This window comes from Sapajus apella, unplaced genomic scaffold (genome assembly GCF_009761245.1).
Source record: "Sapajus apella isolate SASKATOON/1434 unplaced genomic scaffold, GSC_monkey_1.0 scaffold36, whole genome shotgun sequence".
Taxonomy (NCBI): Eukaryota; Metazoa; Chordata; class Mammalia; order Primates; family Cebidae; genus Sapajus; species Sapajus apella.
The window spans coordinates 8,545,812-8,563,319 of NW_022436976.1; the positions used below are offsets into that span (position 1 = coordinate 8,545,812).

The following is a 17,508-nucleotide window of genomic DNA, read 5'->3' on the forward strand; positions in this document are numbered from 1 at the left end:
CCATACCTCAAGGAACTAGAAACAAGAACAAACCCAAACCCAGAGGAAGAAAGAAAATAACCAAGATCAGAGTAGAACTAAATGAAATTGAAACAAACAAAAAAATACAAAAGATAAATGAAACAAAAAGCTGGCTCTTTGAAAAGACAAATAAAACTGATAGACCTTTAGCTAGATTAACCAAGAAAAGAGGAGAGAAGAATCCCAATAATCTCACTAAGAAAAGAAAAAGGAGATACTACAACTGACACCATTGAAATACAAAAGATCATTCAAGGTCACCATGAACACCTTTACACACATGAACTAGAAAACCTAGCAGAGATGGATAAATTCCTGGAAATATACATTCTTCTTGGCTTAAATCAGGAAGAATTAGATACCCTGATCAGACCAATAACACACAGCAAGACTGAAAGGGTAATTTAAAAATTACCAACAAGGCTGGGTCCAGTGGCTCAGGCCTGTAATCCCAGCACTTTGGGAGGCCGAGGCAGGTAAATCATGAGGTCAGGAGTTCGAGACCAGCCTGGCCAACGTGGTGAAATCCTGTCTCTACTAAAAACACAAAAAATTAGCTGGGCATAGTGGTGGGCGCCTGTAATCCCAGCTACTCAGGAGCCTGAGGCAGGAGAATCACTTGAACCCGGGAGGCGGAGGTTGCAGGGAGCCAAGATTGTACCACTGCACTCCAGCCTGGCCAACAGAGTGAGACTTCATCTCCAAAAAAAAAAAAAAATTACCAACAAAAAAAGGTCCAGGGACCAGATGGATTCACAGGAGAATTCTACCAAACATTCAAAGAAGAATTGGTACCAATCCTTTCAACACTATTCCACAAGACAGAGAAAGAAGAACTCTCCCTAATTCAATCTATGAAGCCAGCATCACCCTCATACCAAAACCAGGAAAGGATGTAACCAAAAACAAAACTACAGACTGGTATCCTTGATGAACATAGATCTAAAATCCTTAACAAAATACTAGCTAACTGAATGCAACAACATATCAAAAAGATAATCCACCATGATCAAGTGAGTTTTATACCAAGGATACAGGATGGTTTAACATACACAAGTCAATAAATGTAATACACCATATAAACAGAATTAAAAACAAAAATCACATGATCATCTCAATAGATGCAGAAAAAGCATTTGGCAAAATTCAGAATCCCTTTATGATTAAAACTCTCAGCAAAATTGGCAATCAAGGGACACACCTTAATGTAACAAAAGCCATCTATGACAAACCCACAGCCAACATAATACTGAATGGGGAAAAACATTCCCTCTGAGAATGGGAATAAGACAAGGAGGCCCACTCTCACCACTCCTCTTCAACATAGTACTGGAAGTCCTAGCCAGAGCAATCAGACAAGAGAAAGAAATAAATTTAGGGCATCCAAATCCGTAAAAAGGAAGTCAAACTGTCACTGTTTGCTGAGGATATGATTGTTTACCTTGAAAACCCTAAGAACTTGTCTAGAAAGCTCCTAGAACTGATAAAAGAATTCAGCAAAGTTTCCAGATACAAGATTAATGTACACAAATCAGTAGCTCTTCTATACACCAACAGTGACCAAGCAGAGAATCAAATCAAGAGCTCAACCCCTTTTACAATAGTGCAAAAAATAATAAAATACTTAGGAATATATCTAACCAAGAAGTCAAAAGACCTCTACAAGGAAAACTACAAAATACTGCTGAAAGAAATCAGAGATGACACAAACAAATGGAAACACATCCCATGCTCATGGATGGGTGGACTCTATATTGTGAAAATGACCATACCACCAAAAGCAAGCTACAAATTCAGTGCAATCCCCATCAGAATACCAACCATCATTCTTCAAAGGATTAGAAAAAACAAGTCTAAAATTCATACAGAACTAAAAAAGGGCCCTCATAGCCAAAGCAAACCTAAGCAAAAAGAAATCTGGAGGCATCACATGACCTGATTTCAAACTATACTATAAGACCACGGTCACCGAAACAGCATGGTACTGATATAAAACTAGGACACAGACCAATGGAACAGAAGAGAAAATACATAAATAAACTCAAATAGTTACAGCCAACTGATCTTCGACAAAGCAAACAAAAACATAAAATGGGGAAAGGACACCCTTTTCAACAAATGGTGCTGGATAATTAGCTGGCCACATGTAGGAGAATGAAACTGGATTCTCATCTCTCACTTTACACAAAACTCAAGATGGATTGAAGACTTAAACCTAAGAACTGAAAGTATAAAAATTCTAGAAGATAACATTGGAAAAACCCTTCTAGACATTGGCTTAGACAAGAATTTCATGACCAAGAACCCAAAAGCAAATGCAATAAAAACAAAGAAACAGCTGGGACCTAATTAAACTAAAGAGCTTTGGCACAGCAAAAGGAATAGCCAGCACAGTAAACAGACAACCCTCAGAGTGGGAGAAAATCTTCACTATCTACACATCTGACAAAGGACTAATATCCAGAATCTACAATGAACTCAAACAAATCAGTAAGAAAAAAAACAAACAATCCCATCAAAAAGTGGGCTAAGGATATTAACTGACAATTCTCAAAAGAAGATATATAAATGGCCAACAAACATACGAAAAAATGCTCAACATCCCCAAAATCAAAAAACAGTCAATGTCGGCATGGATATGGTGATCAGGGAATACTTCTACACTGCTGATGGGAATATAATTAGCACAGCCACTATGGAAAACAGTGTGGAGATTCCTTTAAGAACTAAAAGCAGAGGAAAAAAAAAAAGAAAAGAAAAAACAAAAAAAAGAAAAAAGAACTAAAAGTAGAACTACCATTTGATCCAGCGATCCCACTACAGAGTATCTACTCAGAAGAAAAGAAGAGTCATTATTAACAAAGAAGATGCCTACACACGCATGTTTATAGCAACACGATTCACAATTGCAAAATCATGGAATCAACCCAAATGCTCATCAATCGACAAGTGGATAAAGAAACTGTGGTATGTATATACAAAGGAATACTATGCAGCTTTAAAAAGGAATTAACAGCATTTGCAGTGACCTGGATGAGATTGGACACTATTATTTTAAGTGAAGTAACTCAGGAATGGAAAACCAAACATCCCATGTTCTCAGATATGTGGGAGCAAAGCTATGAGGATGCAAAGCCATAAGAACAATACAATGGACTTCAGGGACTTGTGGGGAAGAGTAGGGGTGCGGTGTGAGGGATAAAAAGACTACCAATATGGTGCAGTGTACACTGCTTGGGTGATGGGTGCACCAGGATCTAACAAATCACCACTAAAGAACTTACTCATGTAACCAAATATCACCTGTATCCCAATGGCTTATGAAAAAATAAAATAAATAATCTTTGCCATCTAGAACTATTTTGGTGCCTCCATATTCTGGGAAAATAACTTTATCTCCAACTTTCATGCTAACTGGTTGAATCTCTCGAGTCTTTCCTTTAGAGCCTCATCCAAGAGCAACAGCTATTACTGCTGCTTGCAATACTTCTACTTTAGATTTTTCTGGAAGCACAATGCCTCCTTTTTTCTGGTTTTTTTTTTTTTTTTTTTTTTTTTAGTCAGGTCACCTAGGCAGTAATGCAACGGCACAATCATGGCTCACTGCAGCCTTGACTTTCCAGGCTCAAATGATCATCTCGCCCCTTTTAAAATTTTTCATAGAGATAAGCTTTCATTATGTTGCCCAGGCTACTGAACTCCTGGAGTCAAGTGATCCTCCTGCCTCGGTCTCCCAAAGAGCTGGGATTACAGGCATGAGCCACAGTGCCCAGTCATAATGCCTTCTTTGGTTGTAGTTTCTGCGGCACACCTTTCAACCAGTACTTGGTCAGAGTGGAAGAAACTTCCAAATGCTTGTGCTGCCATGAGTCCTGCCACTACAGCTTGTACTCTGCTCTCACACCCCCAAAATTTTTTTATTAAAAAGGCAGAGAGCAAATTAAAAATCCACAAAGCTTACTGCTATTATGGAGATTCAGCCATTTTACTTGATTCAATGTTCTCTGAATTTCTGCAGGTCTTTCATCCATTTTCAGAATTCTGAAAATTTTGATTTTGACATTTTTTGCTTTGTGGAGGAAACTTTTGAATGTCTACTCTATAATTCTAGAAGTAACTCTCAAGGCTTTGGTTTTGGTATTTCACATGCAGCCAGTGCTGTGTGAATGCTTTAACTTCATTTTCTTATTTAATCCTTATAAAAACTCATAAAGTAAGTACTATTACTACCCACATTTTGCTTGGTGCAATGGCTCATGCCTGTAATCCCAGCACGTTAGGAGGCCGAGGCAGGCAGATCACTTGAGGTCAGGAGTTTGAGACCAGCCTGGCCAACATGGTGAAGGCCTGGCTCTACTAAAAATAGAAAAATTAGCCAGGTGTGGTAGCGCATGCCTGGAATCCCAGCTACTTGGGAGGCTGAGGCAGCAGAATCACTTGAACCCAGGACATGGAGGTTGCATTGAACCAAGATTGCACCACTGCACTCTGGCCTGGGAGACAGAATGAGATTCCGTCTCGAATAAATAAATAAATAAACAAACGAACCACATTTTACAGATGAAAAAACAGACTAAGTTGGCAGGAACTTGCCCCAAATCCCACCACTAAACAACAAAATTTAAACCCAGGCACATTATTCCAGAACTTAAGCACCAAATTATACCCTCTCTACCAACCTTATCCAAAGATCCAAGAGATAAGAAGTTTCAGCATCAGCTATATTTACAATATATAAATATGTCCATTAGGCCAGATGCAAAAAAAAAAGGTATGAAGAGATGACAGTATTTCACAGTATATTCTCTACTTTAAGTAACATTTCCTCTCATATTTTAAGAAATATATATTATGCTAAAAGACAAAGACTTCTTGATGCTAAGAAAAACTGAACAGCTTTTTAAAAATAACTCAGAATGAAAATTCTTTAGATATTCAACAGTTTTAAAGTTTTGTACCACTGTCAAAACAAATATATCTACTAATAGAGAAAAATCCTAAGAAGTAAATTGGGGGCCGGGTACGGTGGCTCACACCTGTAATCCCAGCACTTTGGGAGGCTAATGTCGGCAGATCACTTGACGTCAGGAGTTTGAGACCAGCCTGACCATCATGGCGAAACCTTGTCTTTACTAAAAATACAAAAATTAGCTTGTGTGGTAGAATACACCTGTAATCCCAGCTACTTGGGAGGCTGAGGCAGAAGAATTGCTTGAACCTGAGAGGTGGAGGCTGCAGTGAGCCAAGATTGCACCACTACACTCCAACCTGGGTGACAGAGTGAGACTTCATCTCAAAAAAAAAAAAAAAAAAAAGTAACCTCGGCTCCAATTAAATCCTCTACATGAAATAATTTCTACTACTAAGAAGACAATCCAACAATGGGAGATTCCAGTTGAGTCTTGATTTATTGATCCACCTTGCTTATTTGTTGGTTTGGCTGAAGTAATCGTTTAAGGAAGCCTCCTAAAATAGGATTGCAGCAGTGAGAATATATCATTTTGAATATTTGATACTAACAATATTGACTCTTAAGAGACAATGCCAGCTCAGCAACAGTTATTTAAATCATTAATCTTAAACTTTTTTAAGCAAAAGAAACCCATTAAAACACTGGTTGAAATTCTCATTTCAGAATACATCATATAGGAAGAATTTTTCAACAAAATTCCCAAAAATGTTTTTTAAAAAATTAACATTTAAATAGAGCTGAGAAGTTACTTCAGAATCAATGGTCAATAATGCAGCTTAATTCCAGCTATGGACCATGTAATTTACTATTAAAAAGGGGTCCTTTTTTTTACTAGCTGAAATCAATTTCCTATATATTTTGAAATTATTCTTCTCCCACAGGCTACAATTTAAAAACTCATTTTAATATTTTCAAAAAGGAAAGTAACACTATATTTGTTTACACCAAATCATCATCCTATTAGTTATCTCCCACATTTCTTTTTTACTTTTTTTCTCTTTATTGAAATGGAGTCTCACTCTGTCGCCAGGCTGGAGTACAATGGAATGATCTCGGCTCACTTGCAACCTCCTGATTCAAGCCATTCTGCCTCGCCTCCCAAGTAACTGGGATTACAGGCATGTGCCACCACACCCAGCTAATTTTTGTGTTTTTAGTAAAGACAGGGTTTCACCATGTTGCTCAGGATAGACTCGATCTCCAGACCGCACCCGGCCATCTCCCACATTTTACAAGTACCACAAACATGACCATGACCATAAAAGAAATCAAACAAGACCAGGTGTGGTGGCTCACACTTGTAATCCCAGCACTTTGGGAGGCTGAGGTGGGTGGATCAGGAGTTCGAGACCAGCCTGGCCAATATGGCAAAACCCCATCTCTACTAAAAATACAGAAATTAGCTGGGTGTGGTGGTGGGTGCCTGTAATCTCAGCTACTCAGGAGGCTGAGGCAGGAGAATCACTTGAACCTGGGAGTTGGAGGTTGCAGAGAGCTGAGATCGTGCCATTGCACTCCAGCCTGGATGACAAGAGCGAAATTCTGTCTCAAAAAAAAAAAAAAGAAAGAAAGAAAGAAATCAAACAAGTCAACAACAGCAACAATAAAAATAGGTAATTCCCACATATGAATCAACCAGTGAAAACAGTGCTTGGGGATTAACTAAAGATTTCAAACATCCTAAATCACTTCTCTTGGGCCCCATGAGGTATAAGATGGACTAAACCTTATCTTCCTTGGCATGTAAAGACTTCGTTAAATGTGAAGTAATATTTTTTAACAGCCTTAATCCAGACCAGGTCCTCTGAATGACCATGAATGAAATGTCTGAAGTCTCGAGATTATTACAAGCAGGGACATGAAACAGGTTAAGTTCTATTTTAAAGTGGACCATTTTATACATGTTTACATTTTCCTTTCAAATCAATCACCTAAAATTACAAATAAGACTTACAGTTAAAGCAGGCTATTGCCTATCTATATCCCCTAACAGAAAATAGGAACTGAAAACAGCCACCCTCTAAATTGGTCTTCAATGGTTCTTTCACCCTGGCTACTCACACCCCATCCCACACTGAATAAGGCTAACCTGTGTAACCAACAGCACATTGTGGAAATGACAGAATGAGATTTCTGAGGATAGGTCAAAACAGTCATGACTTCCACCCTGCCCTCTCTTGGTTACTCCCTCTTCGGGAAGCCAGGTGCCATGTTGTAAAGATAATCAAATAGTCCTATAGAAAAGTCAATGTGGTGAGAAACTTAGGTCGTCTGTCAATGGATAACACCAACTTTCTACTCATCGGGGTGAGTTATCTTGGGAATAGATCTTTGAGTCCCAATCCAGACTTCATACATTTTTTTTTTTTTTTTTTTTTTTGAGACAAAGTCTCACTCTGTTGCCCAGTCTGGAGTACAGTGGCATGATTTTGGCTCACCGCAACCTCCACCTCCCAGGTTCAAGCGATTCTTCTGCCTCAGGTTCCTGACTAGCTGGGATTACAGGCACACAACACCATGCTGGCTAATTTTTGTATTTTTAGTAGGGATGGGGTTTCACCATTTTTGGCCAGGCTAGTCTCAAACTCCTGACCTCAGGCCATCTGCCCACCTTAGCCTCCCAAAGTGCTAAGATTACAGGTGTGAGCCACCATGCCCAGACATGCCTTCATACTTTCATAGGAGAAAAATTTTAAATGATAGATATAGCCCTCCTTCCCTTTTGAGGTTATAATTATCCTAAATATTTATCTTGATTGCTTTGTATATTATTATTGGTGTATTTTTTGGATTGCTATAAATAAGACCTGTCAAATCAGAGAGGTGGATATAGCAAAAGCTTTCTAAGGTTCCAGTTAGAGTACAAGTAGAGATATCTAAATTATAAAAAATAAAATTTTCAGCTAGACACAGTGGCTCACGCCTGTAATCCCAGGACTTTGGGAGGCTGATGTGGGAGGACTGCTTGAGCTCAGGAGTTTGAGACCAGCCTGGGCAACATAGCAAGACCCCATCTCTATTTAAAAAAACACTTTTTAAAATAAAATTTTCTTTTTATAGAGAAGCCTGTGATTTCTCTGTTAAACACATGTACACATTGCAGAGTGGTAATTCTTTTCTTTCCTTTTTTTTTTTTTCTTGGTAATTCTTTCAAAAAATGGAATCTATAGCTAAAAACTGCTCTCTGCAATATTAGTTTCTACCTATTAAATGATAATATCTTTAACAGATGGAAAGATTAGGAGTAAAATGTGAAGGTATCCTAACATTAAAAAGACTTTTCAGAACTTGAAAGAAAACATTATGCTAAATGAAGGAAAGCCAAATACAACATATCACATGGTATGATTCCACTTAGAAGAAATGTCCAGAATAAGGGAAATTCATGGTCAGAAGGTAGGTTATTGGGTACCAATGGCTGGGGGGTAAAGGGAGCTGGAGAGTGACTGCTAATGGGTAAGGGTTTGTTTTTAGGGTAATAAAAATGTTCTGAAATTAGAAAGTAGTGCTTGCTGTGCAACTATATAAACATACTAAAAAACCACTGAACTCTATACTTTAAAAGGGTGAATTTTATGGCATGTGAATTGTATGTCAAGAAAGCTATAATTAAAAAAAAAAAACAAAAAACTTTTCATCTATGGTTCCAAACCAATGTTTGGCAAAGCTTTTATAGGAAAATCTTGTTAATCACTTTCACAAATGATTGATCTAGCTTACAGAAAAACCTATTCCAGAAATTATTTTGATCTAACTAGGCAAGAAATCTTTCTTGTAATACTGAAAAGGTTTTCAAATGATCAAAAACTGTCTAACTTCCAAAAGAGTTCTGATTTTATTAATTCAGTAACTTTCTTCATTAAAACAGTTTTCCGGCCGGGTGCGGTGGCTCACACCTGTAATCCCAGCACTTTGGGAGGCCGAGGCGGGCAGATCATGAGGTCAGGAGATTGAGACCATCCTGAACAACACGGTGAAACCCCATCTCTACTAAAATACAAAAAAAAAAAAAAAAAAAAAAAAATAATTAGCCAGGTGTGGTGGCATGCGCCTGGAGTCCAGCTACTTAGGAGGCTGAGGCAGGGGAATCATTTGAACCCGGATGGCGGAGGATGCCATAAGCCAAGATTGTGCCACTGCACTACAGCCTGGGTGACAGAGCAAGACTCAATCTCAAAAAAAAGAAAACAGTTTTCCCTAATTTAACTTTAAGTGCTTGGCATATAGTTAAAAATAATTTAACAAACATTTCTTTTGTTTTTTTTTTTTGAGACGGTGTTTCACCATGTTGGCTAGGCTGGTCTCGAACTCCTGACTTCAAGCAATCCACCTGCCTCAGCCTCCCAAAGTGCTGGGATTACAGGCATGAGCCACCACGCCCGGCAACAAACATTTCTTATAAAAGATTTTATCTTGGAACATTCACATTCTGAGACCATACATTTATACCATGGAAGCATTCTAAGAGGATATTTCTTGAATATTGAGTCCTTTTTGTGTATATTATACATTCTGTTTTCCACAAGTATTTAATAATTTTTATTAAATCTTACTAAACAATAAATTTAAAGTGAGTATAATGAACACTTAGAAAAATATTTTTTAAAGTTGTATATTAGAAAAAAAACACTTTAGAGCAATTAGGTACACTGTTCCTAACAATGGAAAAAAGTGCAAAGTGTATAGCAATTTTTCTCCTTACAAAACATCTAGGACGTAGCATCTACAGAACAGAAAAATAAACATGTATATAACAAATCGTAAAAGGAAGAGGAAACAGCTTTCCTGTTGAACAAGTAGATATATTCTGTCTACTGAAAACTTATAGGTAGAAAAATATTTTTTTCAATGTAAACAATTAGAAGATGATACTGTAAGTGATGGCTGAAATATACACATACAGAAAAACCTTGGTAGGATGAAATACATGAATCAGTACTGCTTTTAAAAAGGCAGAATCAAGGTTTAAGGTACAGGTATTGGAGTATCTAAAGCTTCCGCCCTAGAGATAAAATTCACACATCAGTTACAGATGTGTAATACTATTCTTGCGCACGTCTGTGTGAGACAGAGTCTCACTCTGTTGCCCAGGCTGGAGTGCAGTGGTATGATCTTGGCATACTGCAACCTCCACCTCCCAGGTTCAAGAGATTCTTGTGCCTCAGCCTCCTGAGTAACTGTGATTACAGGCATGCACCACCATAACACTGCTAATTTTTTAATTTTTAGTAGAAACGGGATTTCACCAGGTTGACCAGGCTGGTCTCAACCTCCTGACCTCAGGTGATCTGCCTCCCTCAGCCTCGCAAAGTTCTGGGATAACAGGCATAAGTCACCATGCCCAGCTAGATGCATAATACTATTTATATATAAAAAAAAGAGCACCTAAAATTTTAATATCCAAAATCTACTGTAAAAATGCAAATCTGAGATAAAATTGGCCACATGTAATTTTTAAAGCTGTTTTAATATAAAAATAAAAACAAAAGATGACCTCTTTTCAAGCAGTCTCTTTTGGTACAAAATTTAAATCTCAGTGAAAAACAAATTACCCACAGATTTATAATTCAGTTATCACTACTGTTTATTTATTGTTAGCCTTTTTTCCTTTGCCTATATTCTTCTATATCGTGCATGTTTTTGTTTCCTTTTTACAAAATTATAATCATACAATCTATATAAAACTTTACATACTACTCTTTTCACTTATGTTCCCTCATGTCATTAAAATTATTGGAACCATGTTTATAGCTCTGTATTTCTAATTACAAGTATAGCATAATTTGGCATTAGATTGTTTTTTCAGTTTTTCATTGTTACTAAAATGCCACAGTGAATTTGTGTGTGTGTGTGTGTGTATTTTTTTAATTATTTTTTTTTGAGACAGGGTCTTGCTCTGTCACCCAGTCTGGAGTGCAGTGGCACAATCATGGCCCACTGCAGTCTCAACCTCTTGGGTTTAAGGGAGCCTCCCAACTCAGCTTCCTGAACCAGAACTATATGCTACTCACCATCACATCTGGTTAATTTTTTAAATTTTTTGTAGAGACAAGGTCTCACTATGTTGCCCAGGCTGGTCTCAAACTCCTGAGCTCAAGCAATCCTTCCACCTCAGCCTCCCAAAGTATTGGGACTACAGGCATGAGCCACTGCACCTGGCCAACAGTCAATATTTATATATATAAAATCTTTGATCATTTTCTTAGAACAAAAATCTAGAAGTATGATTTCTGAACTAAAGAAACTGAACATCTTTAAAACTCTTGATATAAGCTGAAACATTTCTTTCCATTAACATACTAATTTATATGCCTCACCTGTAATCTACAGTATATGAAAATGCCCATCTAAACCATGTGTTTACAGGTCCATCTCCTTAAGAAGATGGTAAGCTCCTGTAGGAGCTTATTTTCATGTTAGATTTATTCATTTTTATATCCTGGTACCTACCACAGGACAGATGCTAAATAGTGACTGAACTGAATTACAGTATAATGACAAGACTGATCTTTCCAGCAAAAAAGAAACAGAAATACTCATTAGGAAAACACATGTCCTACCTCTGCTGCTGAAGCAAAGGAATCCGTGGATGCGATGCTCAAGGTGTCTCGTAGGCCAAAGTCATCCACATTCCCCTTCATGGTGGTATCTGTATCTCTATCTTAAAAGTAAAAGATGAAAAGTTCAGAAAGTGATATTCCATGTCATTGCAGTATTTCACATTCCATGGCTTGATTTTGATTTTTTCCCTGAGTCTTTATTCAGACTACTAGTGTCTAAAACGAAAACAGTATCCATTGTTTACCGGAATCTGAAACTCTGCCAAGTAGAGAGTATTATAAAGCAAATATTCATTTTTAATTTAAAAAGGAATTAAGCTTAATTTTTGATTAAAAGGGCTTTTCAGTTAATAATAACCAGAGTTGAATTATCTACTTACATGGTAAAATCAGCACCTATCACAGCTAATTTGAAACACAGCAATTTATTTGTAAGTGGTCTTGCCCAAATTAGAAGAACTTGTAGGTTCATTTAAATTAACTAAATTATTAACATAAATGTGTGGCCTGTCACTTGTGATAAGCTGATCAATTAAACAATTCAAGGCTGGGCGTGGTGGCTCACACCTGTAATATCAGCATTCTGGGTGGCGGAGGTGGGCAGATCACCTGAGGTCAGGAGTTTGAGACCAGCCTGGCCAACACGGCAAAACCCCGTCTCTACTGAAAAAATACAAAAATTAGCCAAGTGAATACCTGTAGTCCCAGCTACTTAGGAGGCTAAGGCACAAGAATTGCTTGAACCCAGGAGGTGGAGGTTGCAGTGAGCCAAGATCACACAACTGCACTCCAGCCAGGGAACAGATCAAGACTCCATCTCAAAAACAACAACAGAAAACAATCCAAGAAGATATCTGTGCACTTTTTCAGGCTTTAATGAGGCCTACTTCAAAAACTGAATGGCCAAAAACGATAAGATCTGGGTCCCTGATGTTTGCTCTGCTTACCTGAGGGTCAAATATGAGTGACCGCCAAATTTTAAAAGGTTGAAAAAGTTCACATTCTTTGGAAATGAACCAAGACAGGCTGTTAGCAATACTTGTCATTCGGAATGCCAGTACGAATATCCTCGTGTACTATTATCAGGAATCTAATTGTTAACATTAAATTTTCAAACAATTTACTGTTTACATATGTGACTATAATGGAGAAAACAAGTGATCAACTTCAAAATTTATCTTCAAGTGATAAATTTCAAGTATGAAAAGACCAAAAAATAAAATATATATAGATTTTTCTTATTTTGATTCTTAATCTGTTAAATTTGACAGACACTATCTTCTTTAAAATGAAACCAGCTGGCTGAGGTGGCTCATGCCTGTCATCATCCCAGTGCTTTTGGAGGCTAAGGCAGGAGGATCATTTGAGTCCAGAAGTTTTGAGATCGGCCTGGGAAACACAGTGAGACCTCTTCTCAAAAAAAAAAAAAAAAAAAAAAATGTGGCACATGCTCAGGTGGCTGAGGCAGGAAAATTGCTTGACTGCAGGAGTTTGAGGCTGCAGTGAGCTATGACTGCACCACTGCACTCCAGCCTGGATGTCAGAGTGAGACCTTGTCTCTACACAAAAAAAGAAAAAAAAGAAAGAAAGAAAAAACAAAGAAAAATACCAGAAATCTCCTTGGCTTTCATTCATCCAAATTTCCATTTTGCAATTTTTCCAAAAATAAAATTTATTGCCTTTACTAGAAATCTTTCAAATTCTGTTTAAAACCTGTCAGTATCAGAAAATACAACTTGTGACTCTACACAGGAAGTGTCGAGGTTTCTTTTATTCAAAGCATCAATTTAGTTTCAATAAAATGTTAAAATCAAAAGTTGTACAGCCAATTATATTCCAAGCTCTACAACAAGCAGGAGAGAATAAACCACAATTAGTAAAGGGTTCACTCTTATTAAGTACCAAAAATAACCATACACATATTTTTTTCCTACTTTATGTTTGATGAGATCAGACTTTACGTTTTAAGTATTTACCTTCCAAGTTTAAATTATAATTGTTTTCAGATAACGCTTACATCAATCCTTTTAAAGCACCTAAAACTTTTCATCTTAAAAAACTTTTCTATTACTAAATGACTATTAATGTGACAAAATCTAAGGTTAAATTATTCTATTATAAAAATATTTTAGAAATATACATTTTTCCTTTAAACTAGAGAATAAAACAACATAATTGTTTCACACTTATAAATAGCTATCAAACTAGTATTTCTGGACACTCAATTATCCAGAAAAACTTCCATAATTCTCTTTTCGGTGCATATTAAGATTTTTTAAACACCAACACACACAATGAAATTTTATACAAAATTTAATCCTCGTGTACAACCTTCAAAGCATTATCTTCATTATTTTCCATTCTGAGTATTACTTGCACAAAAAGAAATCACAGTTACAATTTTCATTACGTCACGGCATTATTGGACTGGGATTAAATTTTTTTTTTTGGAGACAGAGTTTCACTCCTGCTGCCCAAGCTGGAGTGCAATGGTATGGTCTCAGCTCACCGCAACCTCCACCTCCCTGGTTCAAGGGATTCTCCTGCCTCAGCCTCCCGAGTAGCTGGGATTACAGGCATGCATCACCATACCTGGCTAATTTTGTGTTTTTAGTAGAGACAGGGTTTTTCCATGTTGGTCAGGCTGGTATCAAACTCCTGACCTCAGGTGATCTGCTGGCCTTGGCCTTCCAAAGTGCTGGGATTACAGGCATGAGCCACTGCGCCAACCGAGAATAGGATTAAATTTACAAGTCAATTAACTCTTGGTTCCATATGGCTTTTGTTATTTTCAGAGTAGAATATAGATATTAATCTAGTGTCACTTTACCTTTCAGACGTTACCCATGAGCTGTTAAAAGTCTGTTTTTCAACAGTAACCAGCCATTCAATGTCATCCAGATCAGTTACCATGGTGGGACTTTATTTTTTAAAAAAAATCTAACAACAAAAAAAAAGGCTCAATTCCAGAGGAACTAGAAAGATTTACTCACTAAATTCAAGTCCGTAAACCACAGACTATACCTCTTATCTCAGTAATTGCTATGATTCCTGGAATGGCAGCTAAATAATTATAAAGATAAATAATACATCTGTTTTTTAGATATGATAATAAAAAGTATAAAGAAAGAATCTTGGGCAATATCCCAAACTAACTGCTTTCATGCATCCAATTCAAGTTTAAAATACTTTCTTAAAAGTATCATCAACTCTTGGCTGGGCACAGCAGTTCACACCTGTAATTCCAGCACTTTGGGAGGCTGAAGCACGCGAATCTCTTAAGCCTAGCTCAAAGTCAGCCTGGGAAATATGGCAAAACCCTGTCTTTACAAAAAGTTAGCTGGCACAGTGGCACATATCTGTAGTCTGAGCTACTTGGGAGGGAAGGTGGAAGGAATGCTTGAGCCTGGGAGGCAGGGGCTGCAGTGAGCCAAGATTGTACCACTGTATTCCAGCCTGGGTGACAGAGCAAGGCTCTGTCTCAAAACAAAACAAAACAAAAAGTATATCAACATGACTGTGGTATTGAAAGACAGTGACAGCATGGAAAACTGAAAACAAAGGGCAGCCAGAGGCAATGGCTCATGTCTATAGTATCAACACTTTTGGAGGCTGAGGCGGGAGGATCTGTTGAACCCCTGGAGTTCAAGATCAGCCTGGGCAACAGAGAGACTCCAGCTTTACAAAAAATTTAAAAAGTTAGCAGAGTGTAGTGGTGCAAACCTAAAGTTCCAGCTTCTTGGGAGGCTGATGTGGGAGAATCGCTTAAACTCATGAGTTCAAGGCTGCAGTGAGCCATGATCGCGCCACTACACTCTAGCCTAGGTGACAGAATGGCACCTATCTCTTAAAAAAAAAAAGGAAAAATCCCAAAGGCTTCACCTTCATATTTTCAGAAAACTCTTACTGAATTTTTCTCAGCCAAAAAAAAAAAAAAATCCTAAAACCACAATGAAATATCATTATACGCCTACCAGAATCACTAACTGGACATGGTCAGTGGAAACTCTCACACCACTGGTGGAAACAATTGGTAGAACCACTTTGAAAAGTTTGGCATTGCATATGAAAGTTCAAGATTGCTTTCTCTATGACCTAGCAATTCTACCCTTGGGTGTGTTTTACAGAAATGCATGCTTATATGTATTAGGGTGTTCATAACAACACTTTTTATAATAGCCCCAAACTAGAAAAAATGTCCAAATATAGAACTATAGTATATTCATACAATGAAATACTATATAACAATGAAAATAAATGAATTGCTGCTACAAGCAGTATCATAGATCAATCTAATAGTATGCTGAGTGAAGAATTATTTGCAAAATTCATTCATAATGAAAAATCATTAAATTCATTCATGCAAAATTCAAAAATGGACAAAACTAAACACACTTAGTGATAAAATTATTTTTAAAAGCTAGAAGGTGGCCAGGCACGGTGGCTCACACCTGTAATCCCAGCACTTTGGGAGGCCAAGGTAGGCGGATCACCTGAGGTCAGGAGTTTGAGACCAGCCTGGACAACATGACAAAACCATGCCTCTACAAATAATACAAAAATTAGCCAGGCATGGTGGTGGGCACTTGTAATCCAAGCTACTTAGGAGTCTGAGGCACGAGAATCGCTTGAGCCCCGGAGGTGGAGGCTGCAGTGAGCTGATATCACACCACTGCACTCCAGCCTAGGTAACAGAGTGAGACTCCATCTCTAAATAAATTTTAAAAAAGCTAGAAGGTAATTGGCCTGAGCATCAGGACAGCGGTTCATTCTGCAGGTGAATGGAAGGAATTACAGGAAGATCCATCTGGAAATTCGGCAATGTTTTACATTTTGTCCTACATAGTAGTTATATAAGAATGTATGATAAATCATTGTATTTTTTTGTTTTGTGTACTTTCCTCTAAGGATTTAAACAGAAGGAAAGAAAAGAAAACAATATCAACTATATATCTTGGTCCCAAATAGCTGAAAGCAGAAAAGGCTCAATCAGAGAGCTTCAAAGGAAGGAGGAAGGCAGGTAAGACAATGAATGCTTTCTATATTTCAGTGTTGGCAATGATGCTGTAAATTATTACCAGACATGAATTTTATGTCCTGATTGAGAAAGCATCTATAATGATGCTAGATTCAAAAGTCAAAAGACCTGATAAGTGTGTTAAACAGCAAATTGAAACTAATTTATTTGTACCCTGTAGTGAATACCAACAATAGTAGTAGTGTATAATGCCAAGCATATATCATTCATAACCTTTTTTCTCTAATTCTGTAACCTTTCTTTGCTATTTAGTGATTGGCATAGAATTTTAAGTGGGAATGTTTAAGTGGAGATAACCAAATGCTTTCAAGAAGGAGAGGACATGGAAACTAAGGGATGTTTGCTATTTAATCACAATAGAAGAGTAATACAATTAATTAAAGTAAACACTTATTTTTCATTCAATACTTGCCAGATATCAAGTTACATGCTTTACATTTATTATGTTATTTTTAATCCCCACAATAACCCTTTGATGAGGTAAGATACTATTAGTTTTCTCATTTTATGTATCAGGAAGCTAAGGCACAGAGAGGTTAAGTAGCTGCTACATACTTACACATCTAAGAAATAGAATGGTAGGATTCAAACTCAGGTCATCTGATACCAGATTCTATGCTATAAAACTATGGAGCCCTGGTGTCCAATACAGTAGCTCCTAGTTATATGTGTCTATTAAACACATGAAATGACATGTGCTGTAAGTGTAAAAGACACAATAGGTTTTGAAGGCTTAGTACCAAAAAATAGAAAACATCTTATTAGTACATACTGGGGTTAAGAAAATATATTAAAATTAATTTTATCTGTTTCTTTTGAGCCTTTAATGTGGCTATTAGAAATCTTAAATTTACATTTGTAGCTCACATTCTATTTCTATTGGATAAGTGCTGTTAGAGCATTCCTTGTTCATATTT

General features: G+C 37.2%; 1 protein-coding gene across 5 annotated transcripts in view; it reads right to left on the reverse strand.

The window, feature by feature from the left end:
• MIGA1 (mitoguardin 1) overlaps nucleotides 1–17,508 on the reverse strand; it is a 90,299-nt gene that overhangs the window by 29,733 nt on the left and 43,058 nt on the right. For all 5 annotated transcript variants that reach the window (XM_032296539.1, XM_032296540.1, XM_032296541.1 and 2 more), the window contains exon 8: nucleotides 11,554–11,654. In XM_032296539.1, coding sequence (XP_032152430.1) covers nucleotides 11,554–11,654 — 101 coding nt within the window. The remainder of the gene's footprint in view (nucleotides 1–11,553; nucleotides 11,655–17,508) is intronic.